Source organism: Bombina bombina, chromosome 4 (assembly GCF_027579735.1).
Source record: "Bombina bombina isolate aBomBom1 chromosome 4, aBomBom1.pri, whole genome shotgun sequence".
NCBI classification, from domain to species: domain Eukaryota; kingdom Metazoa; phylum Chordata; class Amphibia; order Anura; family Bombinatoridae; genus Bombina; species Bombina bombina.
Genome location: NC_069502.1, coordinates 810,513,344 through 810,532,556, shown reverse-complemented (window position 1 = coordinate 810,532,556; position 19,213 = coordinate 810,513,344). Strand labels below are relative to the sequence as shown.

Here is a 19,213-nt window from a genome sequence, read left to right as displayed (position 1 = left end):
AAATCTTTCTAGTTACAGGCTTTCTGGCCTGAACAAGAGTATCGATAACAGAATCTGAGAACCCTCGCTTCGATAAGATCAAGCGTTCAATCTCCAAGCAGTCAGCTGGAGTGAAACCAGGTTCGGATGTTCGAACGGACCCTGAACAAGAAGGTCTCGTCTCAAAGGTAGCTTCCAAGGTGGAGCCGATGACATATTCACCAGATCTGCATACCAAGTCCTGCGTGGCCACGCAGGAGCTATCAAGATCACCGACGCCCTCTCCTGATTGATCCTGGCTACCAGCCTGGGGATGAGAGGAAACGGCGGGAACACATAAGCTAGTTTGAAGGTCCAAGGTGCTACTAGTGCATCCACTAGAGCCGCCTTGGGATCCCTGGATCTGGACCCGTAGCAAGGAACTTTGAAGTTCTGACGAGAGGCCATCAGATCCATGTCTGGAATGCCCCACAGCTGAGTGACTTGGGCAAAGATTTCCGGATGGAGTTCCCACTCCCCCGGATGCAATGTCTGACGACTCAGAAAATCCGCTTCCCAATTTTCCACTCCTGGGATGTGGATAGCGGACAGGTGGCAGGAGTGAGACTCCGCCCATAGAATGATTTTGGTCACTTCTTCCATCGCTAGGGAACTCCTTGTTCCCCCCTGATGGTTGATGTACGCAACAGTTGTCATGTTGTCTGATTGAAACCGTATGAACTTGGCCCTCGCTAGCTGAGGCCAAGCCTTGAGAGCATTGAATATCGCTCTCAGTTCCAGAATATTTATCGGTAGAAGAGATTCTTCCCGAGACCAAAGACCCTGAGCTTTCAGGGATCCCCAGACCGCGCCCCAGCCCATCAGACTGGCGTCGGTCGTGACAATGACCCACTCTGGTCTGCGGAATGTCATCCCTTGTGACAGGTTGTCCAGGGACAGCCACCAACGGAGTGAGTCTCTGGTCCTCTGATTTACTTGTATCTTCGGAGACAAGTCTGTATAATCCCCATTCCACTGACTGAGCATGCACAGTTGTAATGGTCTTAGATGAATGCGCGCAAAAGGAACTATGTCCATTGCCGCTACCATCAACCCGATCACTTCCATGCACTGAGCTATGGAAGGAAGAGGAACGGAATGAAGTATCCGACAAGAGTCTAGAAGCTTTGTTTTTCTGGCCTCTGTCAGAAATATCCTCATTTCTAAGGAGTCTATTATTGTTCCCAAGAAGGGAACCCTTGTTGACGGAGATAGAGAACTCTTTTCCACGTTCACTTTCCATCCGTGAGATCTGAGAAAGGCCAGGACTATGTCCGTGTGAGCCTTTGCTTGAGGAAGGGACGACGCTTGAATCAGAATGTCGTCCAAATAAGGTACTACAGCAATGCCCCTTGGTCTTAGCACAGCTAGAAGGGACCCTAGTACCTTTGTGAAAATCCTTGGAGCAGTGGCTAATCCGAAAGGAAGCGCCACGAACTGGTAATGCTTGTCCAGGAATGCGAACCTTAGGAACCGATGATGTTCCTTGTGGATAGGAATATGTAGATACGCATCCTTTAAATCCACCGTGGTCATGAATTGACCTTCCTGGATGGAAGGAAGAATAGTTCGAATGGTTTCCATCTTGAACGATGGAACCTTGAGAAACTTGTTTAAGATCTTGAGATCTAAGATTGGTCTGAACGTTCCCTCTTTTTTGGGAACTATGAACAGATTGGAGTAGAACCCCATCCCTTGTTCTCTTAATGGAACAGGATGAATCACTCCCATTTTTAACAGGTCTTCTACACAATGTAAGAATGCCTGTCTTTTTATGTGGTCTGAAGACAACTGAGACCTGTGGAACCTCCCCCTTGGGGGAAGCCCCTTGAATTCCAGAAGATAACCTTGGGAGACTATTTCTAGCGCCCAAGGATCCAGAACATCTCTTGCCCAAGCCTGAGCGAAGAGAGAGAGTCTGCCCCCCACCAGATCCGGTCCCGGATCGGGGGCCAACATTTCATGCTGTCTTGGTAGCAGTGGCAGGTTTCTTGGCCTGCTTTCCCTTGTTCCAGCCTTGCATTGGTCTCCAAGCTGGCTTGGCTTGAGAAGTATTACCCTCTTGCTTAGAGGACGTAGCACTTTGGGCTGGTCCGTTTCTACGAAAGGGATGAAAATTAGGTTTATTTTTTGCCTTGAAAGGCCGATCCTGAGGAAGGGCGTGGCCCTTACCCCCAGTGATATCAGAGATAATCTCTTTCAAGTCAGGGCCAAACAGCGTTTTCCCCTTGAAAGGAATGTTAAGTAGCTTGTTCTTGGAAGACGCATCAGCCGACCAAGATTTCAACCAAAGCGCTCTGCGCGCCACAATAGCAAACCCAGAATTCTTAGCCGCTAACCTAGCCAATTGCAAAGTGGCGTCTAGGGTAAAAGAATTAGCCAATTTGAGAGCATTGATTCTGTCCATAATCTCCTCATAAGGAGGAGAATCACTATCGACCGCCTTTATCAGCTCATCGAACCAGAAACATGCGGCTGTAGCGACAGGGACAACGCATGAAATTGGTTGTAGAAGGTAACCCTGCTGAACAAACATCTTTTTAAGCAAACCTTCTAATTTTTTATCCATAGGATCTTTGAAAGCACAACTATCCTCTATGGGTATAGTGGTGCGTTTGTTTAAAGTGGAAACCGCTCCCTCGACCTTGGGGACTGTCTGCCATAAGTCCTTTCTGGGGTCGACCATAGGAAACAATTTTTTAAATATGGGGGGAGGGACGAAAGGAATACCGGGCCTTTCCCATTCTTTATTAACAATGTCCGCCACCCGCTTGGGTATAGGAAAAGCTTCTGGGAGCCCCGGCACCTCTAGGAACTTGTCCATTTTACATAGTTTCTCTGGGATGACCAACTTGTCACAATCATCCAGAGTGGATAATACCTCCTTAAGCAGAATGCGGAGATGTTCCAACTTAAATTTAAATGTAATCACATCAGGTTCAGCATGTTGAGAAATGTTCCCTGAATCAGTAATTTCTCCCTCAGACAAAACCTCCCTGGCCCCATCAGACTGGGTTAGGGGCCCTTCAGAAACATTATTATCAGCGTCGTCATGCTCTTCAGTATCTAAAACAGAGCAGTCGCGCTTACGCTGATAAGTGTTCATTTTGGCTAAAATGTTTTTGACAGAATTATCCATTACAGCCGTTAATTGTTGCATAGTAAGGAGTATTGGCGCGCTAGATGTACTAGGGGCCTCCTGAGTGGGCAAGACTCGTGTAGACGAAGGAGGGAATGATGCAGTACCATGCTTACTCCCCTCACTTGAGGAATCATCTTGGGCATCATTGTCATTGTCACATAAATCACATTTATTTAAATGAATAGGAATTCTGGCTTCCCCACATTCAGAACACAGTCTATCTGGTAGTTCAGACATGTTAAACAGGCATAAACTTGATAACAAAGTACAAAAAACGTTTTAAAATAAAACCGTTACTGTCACTTTAAATTTTAAACTGAACACACTTTATTACTGCAATTGCGAAAAAACATGAAGGAATTGTTCAAAATTCACCAAATTTTCACCACAGTGTCTTAAAGCCTTAAAAGTATTGCACACCAAATTTGGAAGCTTTAACCCTTAAAATAACGGAACCGGAGCCGTTTTGAACTTTAACCCCTTTACAGTCCCTGGTATCTGCTTTGCTGAGACCCAACCAAGCCCAAAGGGGAATACGATACCAAATGACGCCTTCAGAAAGTCTTTTCTAAGTATCAGAGCTCCTCTCACATGCGACTGCATGCCATGCCTCTCAAAAACAAGTGCGCAACACCGGCGCGAAAATGAGGCTCTGCCTATGCTTTGGGAAAGCCCCTAAAGAATAAGGTGTCTAAAACAGTGCCTGCCGATATTATTATATCAAAATACCCAAATAAAATGATTCCTCAAGGCTAAATATGTGTTAATAATGAATCGATTTAGCCCAGAAAAAGTCTACAGTCTTAATAAGCCCTTGTGAAGCCCTTATTTACGATCGTAATAAACATGGCTTACCGGATCCCATAGGGAAAATGACAGCTTCCAGCATTACATCGTCTTGTTAGAATGTGTCATACCTCAAGCAGCAAGAGACTGCTCACTGTTCCCCCAACTGAAGTTAATTGCTCTCAACAGTCCTGTGTGGAACAGCCATGGATTTTAGTGACGGTTGCTAAAATCATTTTCCTCATACAAACAGAAATCTTCATCTCTTTTCTGTTTCTGAGTAAATAGTACATACCAGCACTATTTCAAAATAACAAACTCTTGATTGAATAATAAAAACTACAGTTAAACACTAAAAAACTCTAAGCCATCTCCGTGGAGATGTTGCCTGTACAACGGCAAAGAGAATGACTGGGGTAGGCGGAGCCTAGGAGGGATCATGTGACCAGCTTTGCTGGGCTCTTTGCCATTTCCTGTTGGGGAAGAGAATATCCCACAAGTAAGGATGACGCCGTGGACCGGACACACCTATGTTGGAGAAATCAATGTAGTGTATACAGGGTGTATTAACGATATATAAAGATAGGTGTAAAGGATTACCACCTGAGAAAGTGAAAAAATGTTCAAATGTGAAGTCAAACCTTGCGGTGCAAAATTGCGTGTATAAGGGTAGTTAATCTAAGTGAGTGGATCTTACAACTGGAGGTAAAAGTTAATCAAAACAACAGGGTAGGTATAAGATACAACGCTCAAATCTCAAATGCTGTTCCCAAAAGGTAAGTGTACCTCCTAACATCAAACCAAAATAGAAAAAGAACAAGGGGATATGGGAACGCGCTGTACAAAACAGCATATGAGAGGTAAAGAACTATATAAGGAATGTGGATTACACAAGAGTATAATAAAAAAGTTTATATTTGTTTATAATTGTATTACAATAAGCGATGCCGGCATCTGTTACAAAGTAAAATAGTACAATTAAAATAGGATAAGAATCAACATAAAATATAAAACATCAGTGTGTAGTGCTGTAAGTAACTATAAAAATAATAATATGTTGCAAAGTAACACAATGTTAAAATTTAAACAGAGTCAATGTTACCGTCCTTTCACAATCAGGCCAGTGATTAGAGTGTCTAATCCAGCTGTTTATATGAATGCAGGTATGACTTGGAAAATTCCCTCTGCGTTGTTTTTAAAACAGTGAAAAACTTGCAAGAATCTTCTGGCTTGTATCCAATGACTGTGAGTTAAATTTCAAAGACACATTCACAGCCGTATTTGCGGGATGTCCCGTGCTGTGGACCGGTTCCGGTCAGGAGGTCAAAGTGCAGGAGTAATGATAAGCAACGACAGACTTCGTTTCTTTGAAGTAAAAATGAATCAGACTGCTTTTAACAAATGTGGGTCATGGGTGGGAATTACGCATATAGAGTCAATTCATATATTAAAGAGGCTCAATGCACCGCACCTACCGCATATGTAAGTCAAGCAGTTGTATTGCAAGTGAAGTTTGTAACAGTGTCCATATTATTCAGATTCCAGTGCTGGACAGAAGAAAGTAGATCATGGGTATGATGGTATTTCCAGGAAAAAACAACTCTGTGAATTAGAGTTGGTCTCAACCACCTTACCTACTACTTAATTTCACAAGTTATGAGCAAATTTCTACGCGTTTCAGCCTAGTCAGGCCTTTATCAAGATGCTCATTATGGTCTTTCATGAATTTAAATACACTGTGGTTCTCTGTGATTGGATCAGAGAGGGTCATGTGATTAGATGAGAGAAAGTCATTTGATTAGATGAGAGAAAGTCATGTGATTAGATGAGAGAAAGTCATGTGATTAGATGAGAGAAAGTCATGTGATTAGATGAGAGAAAGTCATATGACTGGGTTTTACCATGATTTTTCACAGTTTAATCAACATTCGTTATATGTTTATAAATACCTCAACATTTTGTTCTATTTTGAGGAATGTTAGAACTAATGAGGATTGGAGTGAAAGCATTTAGATTGTGCAGTAGATCTATATACCAGAGATCTGCCCTGTATCTCTCAGGAACATCACACACGTACACTCACCTGTGCCCTGTATCTCTCAGGCACATCACACACGTACACTCACCTGTGCCCTGTATCCCTCAGACACATCACACACGTACACTCACCTGTGCCCTTTATCCCTCAGACACATCACACACGTACACTCACCTGTGCCCTGTATCCCTCAGGCACATCACACACGTACACTCACCTGTGCCCTGTATCCTTCAGACACATCACACATGTACACTCACCTGTGCCCTGTATCCTTCAGACACATCACACATGTACACTCACCTGTGCCCTGTATCCCTCAGCCACATCACACACGTACACTCACCTGTGCCCTGTATCCCTCAGACACATCACACATATACACTCACCTGTGCCCTGTATCCCTCAGACACATCACACACATACACTCACCTGTTCCCTGTATCCCTCAGACACATCACACATGTACACTCTCCTGTACCTCAGACACATCACACACGTACACTCACCTGTGCCCTGTATCCCTCAGACACATCACACACGTACACTCGTATCTCGTGGTGATGTGGCTTTAAATTTAGAACCTCTAGTGCCAAAAGGGGGGACGGTCTGTGCCGTAAAAATAAAATATAACCTTTATTAGGATTGTTAAAAAAGATTCCACATAACAAACATAAACATATGTGAATTAAAAACACTTAATGTTGAGGAGGATAATATCAAGAGGATATAGATGCTAAACGTAGCTGTGATTAGGAATACCCCTAATCATAAGCCTGGAGATAACTCTCCTTACAGACAGCTACGTTTAGCATCTATATCCTCTTGATATTATCCTCCTCAACATTAAGTGTTTTTAATTCACATATGTTTATGTTTGTTTTGTGGAATCTTTTTTAACAATCCTAATAAAGGTTATATTTTATTTTTACGGCACAGTCCGTCCCCCCTTTTGGCACTAGAGGTTCTAAATTTAAAGCCACATCACCACGAGATGTGAGTGCTAATAAGTGTACACGCTTCAATCCTTGTATTGAATCAACCTCTCTTTTGTAGTACAAAAAGTACACAGCACCTAACTCTAATATTATAGCAAGGTTAATTACCTGCCTCAATTATTATAGAGCATCTCAAGGACACCGGATAGTAGTGCTATTTAGTCTCTCTCTTTACACACGTACACTCACCTGTGCCCTGTATCCCTCAGACACATCACACACGTACACTCACCTGTGTCCTGTATCCCTCAGACACGTCACACACGTACACTCACCTTTGCTCTGCGTCCCTCAGACACGTCACACACGTACACTCACCTTTGCTCTGCGTCCCTCAGACACGTCACACACATACACTCACCTTTGCTCTGCGTCCCTCAGACACGTCACACACGTACACTCACCTTTGCTCTGCGTCCCTCAGACACGTCACACACGTACACTCACCTTTGCTCTGCGTCCCTCAGACACATCACACACGTGCACTTACCTGCATTTATATTATCACATATTTCCTGCTTTGCAGCTTCAGGAATATTACTTAGCCACTGATCTTCTGTTTGTTCTGTGTTACATGAAATCTTAGCATCTCTAAATGAATCACTATTTACATGGTCTCTATTTAAAAATTAGTTTAGTGTGATATATTGTGCAATTTAAGTTAAAAACACCTGAGCCTACATCAGTAGCAGTCACATCTGGGCAAAAAAAACAAACATGAAATGACATCAGCACAACAGTAAATACAACCTGTGTCATACAGTAATGGGAGTTAGCTGACTCAGATCTTTCTTTCACTCCTCACATTCAGTCCTTGGCTAAAGCTTGCCGCTTTCACCTTAAAAACATCTCAAAATTAGACACTTCCTTACACAAGACACAACTAAGATTTGAATCCACTCTCTCATTCTTTACAGTCTCGATTACCGACACTGTCCTCTCTGTCTCCCCAGCTGCTGCCTAGCTCCTTACAATCCATAATGAATGCCTCTGCCAGACTCATCTTCCTTAAACGTCGCTCTTCATCTGCTGCACCTCTGTCAATCCCTTCACTGGCTTCCTCTTGCCTCTAGGTTTAAACACAAAATTCTCACTCTTGACATACAAAGCCCTCAACTGCACTGCTCCCCCCTATATCTCAGACCTTGTCTCCAGATACTCTCCCGCCCCCTTCGTTCTGCTCATGACCTCCTACTCTCCTCTGATTACCTCAACGCACTCCCATTTACAGGACTTCTCCAGACTGGCTCCCATCTTGTGGAACTCTCTGCCTCGCTCCACAAGACTCTCCCCTAGTTTTCAAAGCTTCAAGCGCTCCCTAAGGACTCGACTGTTCAGGGATGCATACAACCTATGCTAACTGTTACGGTACCAACAAGATACCAAGGGTTAATACCATATGAACAATGTCCTGCATAGGGAATCAGCAATTCACAACCCCAATCAGTTTCCCCCTCAACATGAGACCAGGCTCCACATTTCAGGTTTAAAAGAGAATGTCATTTATTAAAGGCTAGATGCCTAGTATTTATACAGGTTTGACCCCAGATGGGGGGGTTGAAAGACTGTTGTACATTAGATAAAAGGGGAAAACGCCCTTTGACATGATACAATAGAATTACATTACTTAACACTTTAAACACAAGACACTCTTGGCTTTCCTTATCACTGAGGCGTCTGCTCTCTAGATGTGATTAAACAATGGAATGTTTATCACTAACTTTAATGACAGTACACAATAGCTGAGGCTAGTAACCTTGTCATTAGAATTTAGTTTCTTAAAGCTGAACACAGTTAACTCCTTCAGTCCTGACAGAAGGGTCCGTCACATAGCTCCCCCCTTGTGGAACACTCCGGCAGACCCGGCTTGACCCTTTTGCGGGTCAACCTGGGGATGACAGGACTAGGAGGCGGTAGGCATGCCAGTTTGCCAGGACAATCCATCTGTATTCCCGTTATGAGAGAGAATTCCTGTCCATACAAACAAGGGTTTAACTTCCTCAGTGCCCAGACTAGGGCTAAACAGTCCTTCAAAATCCCATCAGCTTCTTTACGAGTTTTCTGTACCTGCTCTTTATAGGTATCCACAATCCCTTCATACTGACATAGGGTGCCCTTGAGTTGCTGCACCTCACTATGAGCCAGCGTCAGCTTCTCCTCCAGTGTCGCTAAGTTTGTCTTTAATGTTTCATTTTCCACTCTCAAGCTGGTGTTTTCTGCAGTCTGTCGGTGCAGCTTGTCTAGCAGAGATTCACGTTCTAAACGTGCTTTTTCCTCTGCGCTCCTCTTCTCTCCCGCTAGCACTGTTACATGATTATTTAACGTGACCATTTCATCCTCTACGTGACTCTTCTCCTTCATCAGCGCATTGTAACGGGACTTCCACGTATCAATAGCGGATAGAGATTTACTGAGCTCAGCGTCCTGGGGCTTAGCAGCAGGTGGGTCAGTCTCTGCTGCACGGATCTGGGCACGGGTAGTCACAGGGTTAACGTCAGCGGGACCCATGGGAGCATAGGCAGAAACAAGGGTGGCCAAGTTATTTCCAAGGAGAACATCAGCAGGTAAGTCCTTCTTGACCCCCACATTCACAGGTCTAGCGCCCACTCCCCAATTCAAATGTACCCTGGCAACAGGTAGGCCGAACACAGTATCCCCTACTACCCTCACAGCCACAGTGTCTCCAGTGTGCTGTTTCTCAGACACCAAGTTCTTTCGAAGCAAGGTCATGGTAGAACCAGTATCCCATAGACCACTGACCTCCTTCCCATTCACTTTAACCAGTTGCTGGTTATTCCGGTGGGCAGCTTGCACGGGGTCTGCTTCATGTAGGCTGCCCCAGCATTCTTGCGCCTCTACGTAGCGGGCCGCAGGCTGAGGATTACATGGGATTCTGCCGGCGGGTCTTCTCCAGGACTGTGCTTGGTTCGCTGCGTTTAGAGGACACTCTGGTCTTTTGTGCCCTAGTTGCTTACATCCAAAGCACCGAATAGGTTGTGAGTAGCCCGGCGAATTGAACCGGGCTCTCTGAGGGTAGTTCGTGGCCAGAGGCCGTGTGGTATAGCGGTGCGCCGGGGGTTGGTAACTGGCAGCTGCTGGGGTGACTGGGGGCCTGTACTCCACTCTAGCAGGGGGCTTAGTGGTAGCAGTGTCCAGTTTGCGGGCATCCGTATACTCATCTGCCAAGCGAGCCGCTTCATGCAGGGTGGAGGGTTTACGGTCCCGAACCCACTCTCGAACTCCTGCGGGTAACTTGTCGAAGCAATGTTCCAACAGGAATAGCTGCAGCACCTCTTCCCCAGATACGGCTTGGCACCCCGCTATCCAGTGAGCTGCTGTGCGGTGCACCTTACATGCCCACTCAAGGTAGGAATCTCCAGCTAATTTAACAGTGTCTCTGAACTGCCTCCGGTATGCCTCCGGTGTAAGCGCATAACTGGAGAGCAGAGCCTCTTTTACAGTATTATAATCCCCGACTTCCTCATCTGGAATGGCCCGAAAAGCCTCACTGGCCCGGCCGGATAATTTTCCGGATAATATCATGACCCAGTCCTCGGCGGGTACCTTGTGTAGTGCACATTGCCTCTCAAAATACGCAAGGTACCCATCAATCTCTCCTTCTGTTTCCAGGAAGTTTTTAAAAGCTGCAAAATTTACTTTTCCCTTTTCCACTGGGGTTGCTGTGACTTGGGCTGCTGCAGCGCCGCTTTGGCGAAGTATGTTGGCCTCCACAGCTGCTATGACCCGGTCGATAATTTCCGCAGATGGGTTGGGGCCATAATGTGCCAGTCTTATTTTAACCGCCCGATCAAAGCTTGCTTCTTCAGGGGTTCTGTCTGCTATGCTGGGCTCATTGGTTCTTTCTGTCCCTGGTACTCTTTCCATCTTAGTCAGTATTGTAATAATCCCCCTCTTCCTGATGTTACTGGCTTGTGTAGTTGCTCTTCTGGGCGATAAGGTTCATTCCGTCGCTTGCCACCAATTGTTACGGTACCAACAGGATACCAAGGGATAACACCAGATGAACAATGTCCTGCATAGGGAATCAGCAATTCACAACCCCAATCAGTTTCCCCCTCAACATGAGACCAGGCTCCACATTTCAGGTTTAAAACAGAATGTCATTTATTAAAGGCTAGATGCCTAGTATTTATACAGGTTTGACCCCAGATGGGGGGGGGGGTTGAAAGACTGTTGTACATTAGATAAAAAGGGAAAACGCCCTTTGACATGATACAATAGAATTACATTACTTAACACTTTAAACACAAGACACTCTTGGCTTTCCTTATCACTGAGGCGTCTGCTCTCTAGATGTGATTAAACAATGGAATGTTTATCACTAACTTTAATGACAGTACACAATAGCTGAGGCTAGTAACCTTGTCGTTAGAATTTAGTTTCTTAAAGCTGAACACAGTTAACTCCTTCAGTCCTGACAGAAGGGTCCGTCACACTAACCTTCCTTTATACCACTTCCACTCCTCCATTGCTATCCCCTGAATCTCCTTAGCATGTAAGCCTAAGAGTCCAGCTGTTTGTAGATCACCTTCGTAAGAGCTGACTACAAGAGTGCAACTCTTGGTAGGGCCCTCTACCTATTTGATCCCTATAATTGTTTTGTTGTACTCCACATTTGTTTATAGCGCTGCAGAATCTGTTTGCGCTCTACAAAGAACCAATAATAATAATCCCTCAGCCACATCTTACATGTACATTCACCTGTGCCCTGTATCCCTCAGACAAATCACACATGTACACTCACCTGTGCCCTGTATCCCTCAGGCACATCACACACATACACTCACCTGTGCCCTGTAACCCTCAGACACATCACACATGTACACTCACCTGTGCCCTGTATCCTTAATGCACATCACACACGTACACTCACCTGTGCCCTGTATCCTTAATGCACATCACACACGTACACTCACCTGTGCCCTATATCTCTCAGGCACATCACACATGTACACTCACCTGTGCCCTATATCCCTCAGACACATCACACATGTACACTCCCCTGTGCCCTGTATCCCTCAGACACATCATACACGTACACTCACCTGTACCCTGTATCCCTCAGACACATATCACACGTACACTCACCTGTGCCCTGTATCCCTCAGACACATCACACACGTACACTCACCTGTGCCCTGTATCCCTCAGACACATCACACAAGTACACTTACCTGTGCCCTGTATCCCTCAGACACATCACACACATACACTCCCCTGTGCCCTGTATCCCTCAGACACATAACCCACGTACACTGACCTGTGCCCTATATCTCTCAGACACATCACACACGTACACTCACCTGTGCCGTATATCTCTCAGGCACATCACACATGTACACTCACCTGTGCCCTGTATCCCTCAGACACATCACACATGTACACTCACCTGTGCCCTGTATCCCTCACACACATCACACATGTACACTCACCTGTGCCCTGTAGCCCTCAGGCACATCACACATGTACACTCACCTGTGCCCTGTATCCCTCACACACATCACACACGTACACTCACCTGTGCCCTATATCTCTCAGGCACATCACACTAGTACACACTCACCTGTGCCCTGTATCCCTCAGACACATCACACACGTACACTCACCTGTACCCTGTATCCCTCAGACATATCACACACGTACACTCACCTGTACCCTGTATCCCTCAGACACATCACACATGTACACTCACCTGTGCCCTGTATCCCTCAGGCACATCACGCATGTACACTCACCTGTGACCAGTATCCCTCAAACACATCACACGTACACTCACCTGTGCCCTGTATCCCTCAGACACATCACACGTACACTCACCTGTGCCCTGTATCCCTCAGACACATCACACACATACACTCACTTGTGCCCTGTATCCCTCAGGCACATCACACATGTACACTCACCTGTGCCCTGTATCCCTCAGGCACATCACACACGTACACTCACCTGTGCCCTGTATCCCTCAGACACATCACACACGTACACTCACCTGTACCCTGTATCCCTCAGACACATCACACACATACACTCACCTGTGCCCTGTATCCCTCAGGCACATCACACACGTACACTCACCTGTACCCAGTATCCCTCAGACACATCACACACGTACACTCACCTGTGCCCTGTATCCCTCAGACAAATAACACATGTACACTCACCTGTGCCCTGTATCTCTCAGATACATCACACACGTACACTCACCTGTGCCCTTTATCCCTCAGACACATCACACACGTACACTTACCTGTGCCCTGTATCCCTCAGACACATCAGACACGTACACTCGCCTGTACCCTGTATCCCACAGACACATCACACACGTACACTCACCTGTGCCCTGTATCCCTCAGATAAATAACACATGTACACTCACCTGTGCCCTGTATCCCCCAGACACATCACACACGTACACTCACCTGTGCCCTTTATCTCTCAGATAAATAACACATGTACACTCACCTGTGCCCTGTATCCCTCAGACACATCACACACGTACACTCACCTGTGCCCTGTATCCCTCAGACACATCACACATGTACACTCACCTGTACCCTGTATCCTTAGAAACATCACACACGTAAGTCACCTGTGCCCTGTATCCCTCAGACACATCACACACGTACACTTACCTGTGCCCTGTATCCCTCAGACACATCACACACGTACACTCACCTGTACCCTGTATCCCTCAGATAAATAACACATGTACACTCACCTGTGCCCTGTATCCCTCAGACACATCACACACATACACTCACCTGTGACCTGTATCCCTCAGGCACATCACACACGTACACTCACCTGTACCCAGAATCCCTCAGACACATCACACACGTACACTCACCTGTGCCCTGTATCCCTCAGACAAATAACACATGTACACTCACCTGTGCCCTGTATCTCTCAGACACATCACACACGTACACTCACCTGTGCCCTGTATCCCTCAGACACATCACACACGTACACTTACCTGTGCCCTGTATCCCTCAGACACATCAGACACGTACACTCGCCTGTACCATGTATCCCACAGACACATCACACACGTACACTCACCTGTGCCCTGTATCCCTCAGATAAATAACACATGTACACTCACCTGTGCCCTGTATCCCCCAGACACATCACACATGTACACTCACCTGTGCCCTGTATCCCTCAGGCACATCACACACATACACTCACCTGTGCCCTGTATCCCTCAGACATATCACACATGTACACTCACCTGTGCCCTGTATCCCTCAGACACATCACACATGTACACTCACCTGTGCCCTGTATCCTTAATGCACATCACACACGTACACTAACCTCTGCCCTATATCTCTCAGGCACATCACACATGTACACTCACCTGTGCCATGTATCCCTCAGGCACATCACACACGTACACTTACCTGTGCCCTGTATCCCTCAGACACATCACCCACGTACACTCACCTGTGCCCTATATCTCTCAGGCACATCACACATGTACACTCACCTGTGCCCTGTATCCCTCAGACACATCACACATGTACACTCACCTGTGCCCTGTATCCCTCAGACACATCACCCACGTACACTCACCTGTGCCCTATATCTCTCAGGCACATCACACATGTACACTTACCTGTGCCCTGTATCCCTCAGACACATCACCCACGTACACTTACCTGTGCCCTGTATCCCTCAGACACATCACCCACGTACACTTACCTGTGCCCTGTATCCCTCAGACACATCACCCACGTACACTCACCTGTGCCCTATATCTCTCAGGCACATCACACACGTACACTCACCTGTGCCCTGTATCCCTCAGACACATCACATATGTACACTCACCTGTGCCCTGCATCCCTCAGGCACATCACACATGTAGACTCACCTGTGCCCTGTATCCCTCACACACATCACACATGTAGACTCACCTGTGCCCTGTAGCCCTCAGGCACATCACACATGTACACTCACCTGTGCCCTGTATCCCTCACACACACACACATCACATATGTACACTCACCTGTACCCTCCCTCAGGCACATCACACATGTACACTCACCTGTGCCCTGTATCCCTCAAACACATTACACACATACACTTACCTGTACCCTGTATCCCTCAGACACATAACACACATACACTCACCTGTACCCTGTATCCCTCAGACACATTACACACGTACACTCACCTGTGCCCTGTATCCCTCAAACACATTACACACATACACTTACCTGTACCCTGTATCCCTCAGACACATCACACACATACACTCACCTGTACCCTGTATCCCTCAGACACATCACACACGTACACTCAACTGTGCCCTGTATCCCTCAGACACATCACACACATACACTCACTTGTGCCCTGTATCCCTCAGGCACATCACACATGTACACTCACCTGTGCCCTGTATCTCTCAGACACATCACACACATACACTCACCTGTGCCCTGTATCCCTCAGGCACATCCCACACGTACACTCACCTGTGCCCTGTATCCCTCAGGCACATCCCACACGTACACTCACCTGTGCCCTGTATCCCTCAGACAAATAACACATGTACACTCACCTGTGCCCTGTATCTCTCAGACACATCACACACGTACACTCACCTGTGCCCTTTATCCCTCAGACACATCACACACGTACACTTACCTGTGCCCTGTATCCCTCAGACATATCACATGTACACTCACATGTGCCCTGTATCCCTCAGACATATCACACACGTACACTCACCTGTGCCCTGTATCCCTCAGACATATCACACATGTACACTCACCTGTGCCCTGTATCCCTCAGGCACATCACACACGTACACTCACCTGTGCCCTTTATCCCTCAGACACATCACACACGTACACTCACCTGTGCCCTGTATCCCACAGACACATCACACATGTACACTCACCTGTACCCTGTATCCTTTAGAAACATCACACACGTAAGTCACCTGTGCCCTGTATCCCTCAGACACATCACACACGTACACTTACCTGTGCCCTGTATCCATCAGACACGTACACTCACCTGTACCCTGTATCCCACAGACACATCACACACGTACACTCACCTGTGCCCTGTATCCCTCAGATAAATAACACATGTACACTCACCTGTGCCCTGTATCCCTCAGACACATCACACACGTACACTTACCTGTGCCCTTTATCTCTCAGACACATCACACACATACACTCACCTGTGACCTGTATCCCTCAGGCACATCACACACGTACACTCACCTGTACCCAGAATCCCTCAGACACATCACACACGTACACTCACCTGTGCCCTGTATCCCTCAGACAAATAACACACGTACACTCACCTGTGCCCTGTATCCCTCAGACACATCACACACGTACACTTACCTGTGCCCTGTATCCCTCAGACACATCACACACGTACACTCACCTGTGCCCTGTATCCCTCAGACACATCAGACACGTACACTCGCCTGTACCATGTATCCCACAGACACATCACACACGTACACTCACCTGTGCCCTGTATCCCTCAGATAAATAACACATGTACACTCACCTGTGCCCTGTATCCCCCAGACACATCACACATGTACACTCACCTGTGCCCTGTATCCCTCAGGCACATCACACACATACACTCACCTGTGCCCTGTATCCCTCAGACATATCACACATGTACACTCACCTGTGCCCTGTATCCCTCAGACACATCACACATGTACACTCACCTGTGCCCTGTATCCTTAATGCACATCACACACGTACACTAACCTCTGCCCTATATCTCTCAGGCACATCACACATGTACACTCACCTGTGCCATGTATCCCTCAGGCACATCACACATGTACACTCACCTGTGCCCTGTATCCCTCAGACACATCACACATGTACACTTACCTGTGCCCTGTATCCCTCAGACACATCACACACGTACACTTACCTGTGCCCTGTATCCCTCAGACACATCACCCACGTACACTCACCTGTGCCCTATATCTCTCAGGCACATCACACATGTACACTCACCTGTGCCCTGTATCCCTCAGACACATCAGACACATACACTCGCCTGTACCCTGTATCCCACAGACACATCACACACGTACACTCACCTGTGCCCTGTATCCCTCAGATAAATAACACATGTACACTCACCTGTGCCCTGTATCCCCCAGACACATCACACACGTACACTCACCTGTGCCATGTATCCCTCAGACACATCACACACGTACACTTACCTGTGCCCTGTATCCCACAGACACATCACACATGTACACTCACCTGTACCCTGTATCCTTTAGAAACATCACACACGTAAGTCACCTGTGCCCTGTATCCCTCAGACACATCACACACGTACACTTACCTGTGCCCTGTATCCATCAGACACGTACACTCACCTGTACCCTGTATCCCACAGACACATCACACACGTACACTCACCTGTGCCCTGTATCCCTCAGATAAATAACACATGTACACTCACCTGTGCCCTGTATCCCTCAGGCACATCACACACGTACACTTACCTGTGCCCTGTATCCATCAGACACGTACACTTACCTGTGCCCTGTATCCCTCAGACACATCACACACGTACACTTACCTGTGCCCTGTATCCCTCAGACACATCACCCACGTACACTCACCTGTGTCCTATATCTCTCAGGCACATCACACACGTACACTCACCTGTGCCCTGTATGCCTCAGGCACATCACACATGTACACTCACCTGTGCCCTATATCCCTCAGACACATCACACATGTACACTTACCTGTGCCCTGTATCCCTCAGACACATCACCCACGTACACTTACCTGTGTCCTATATCTCTCAGGCACATCACACACGTACACTCACCTGTGCCCTGTATGCCTCAGGCACATCACACATGTACACTCACCTGTGCCCTATATCCCTCAGACACATCACACATGTACACTTACCTGTGCCCTGTATCCCTCAGACACATCACCCACGTACACTCACCTGTGTCCTATATCTCTCAGGCACATCACACACGTACACTCACCTGTGCCCTGTATGCCTCAGGCACATCACACATGTACACTCACCTGTGCCCTATATCCCTCAGACACATCACACATGTACACTCACCTGTGCCCTGTATCCCTCAGACACATCACACACGTACACTCACCTGTGTCCTGCATCCCTCAGACACATCACACACGTACACTCACCTGTGCCCTGTATCCCTCAGACACATCACACATGTACACTCACCTGTGCCCTGTATCCCTCAGACACATCACACACGTACACTCACCTGTGCCCTGTATCCCTCAGACACATCACACATGTACACTCACCTGTGCCCTGTATCCCTCAGACACATCACACACGTACACTCACCTGTGCCCTGTATCCCTCAGACACATCACACACGTACACTTACCTGTGCCCTGTATCCCTCAGACACATCACACACGTACACTCACCTGTGCCCTGCATCCCTCAGACACATCACACACGTACACTCACCTGTGCCCTGTATCCCTCAGACACATCACACACGTACACTCACCTGTGTCCTGCATCCCTCAGACACATCACACACGTACACTCACCTGTGCCCTGTATCCCTCAGACACATCACACACGTACACTCACCTGTGCCCTGTATCCCTCAGACACATCACACATGTACACTCACCTGTGCCCTGCATCCCTCAGACACATCACACACGTACACTCACCTGTGCCCTGTATCCCTCAGACACATCACACACGTACACTCACCTGCGCCCTGTATCCCTCAGACATACGTCACACTATTACACCTACCTGTACTTATATTGTCACATATTTCCTGCTTTGCAGCTTCTGGCATATTTGCTAGCCCCTGATCTTCTGCTTGTTCTGTGTTACATAAAATGTTAGCATCTTTTTCACCTGAAAAAAATATCAGTAATAGAAATAAATAAATGATTCCTTGCATGGTATCTTTTTAAAAGTTAGTTTAAAACAAATGTGAATAACAGTGTAATTTAAGTTAAACCTGAGCCTACATCAGTAGCAGTCACATCTGGATGAAACATCCCATGAAATGACGTCAGCACAACAGTAAATACAACCTGTGTCATACAGTAAAGGGAGTTAGCTGGGAATCAGTTACTTTACTTGCTACAACTACAGCCTCATTGTAACCAATCAGAATTCCCATGTGAGACGTATTACAGGGTTCTG

The 19,213-nt window shown here is 46.9% G+C and overlaps 2 protein-coding genes across 2 annotated transcripts in view; both read right to left on the bottom strand.

Moving 5' to 3' along the window:
* Positions 1–19,213, bottom strand: part of LOC128657074 (gastrula zinc finger protein XlCGF26.1-like) — a 226,567-nt gene that overhangs the window by 52,642 nt on the left and 154,712 nt on the right. The window lies entirely within an intron of this gene.
* The window catches only part of LOC128657078 (oocyte zinc finger protein XlCOF7.1-like), a 33,811-nt gene continuing 33,376 nt past the window's right edge, over positions 18,779–19,213 (bottom strand). The window contains exon 8 of the mRNA XM_053711317.1: positions 18,779–18,919. Coding sequence (XP_053567292.1) covers positions 18,783–18,919 — 137 coding nt within the window. The 3' untranslated portion in view covers positions 18,779–18,782. The remainder of the gene's footprint in view (positions 18,920–19,213) is intronic.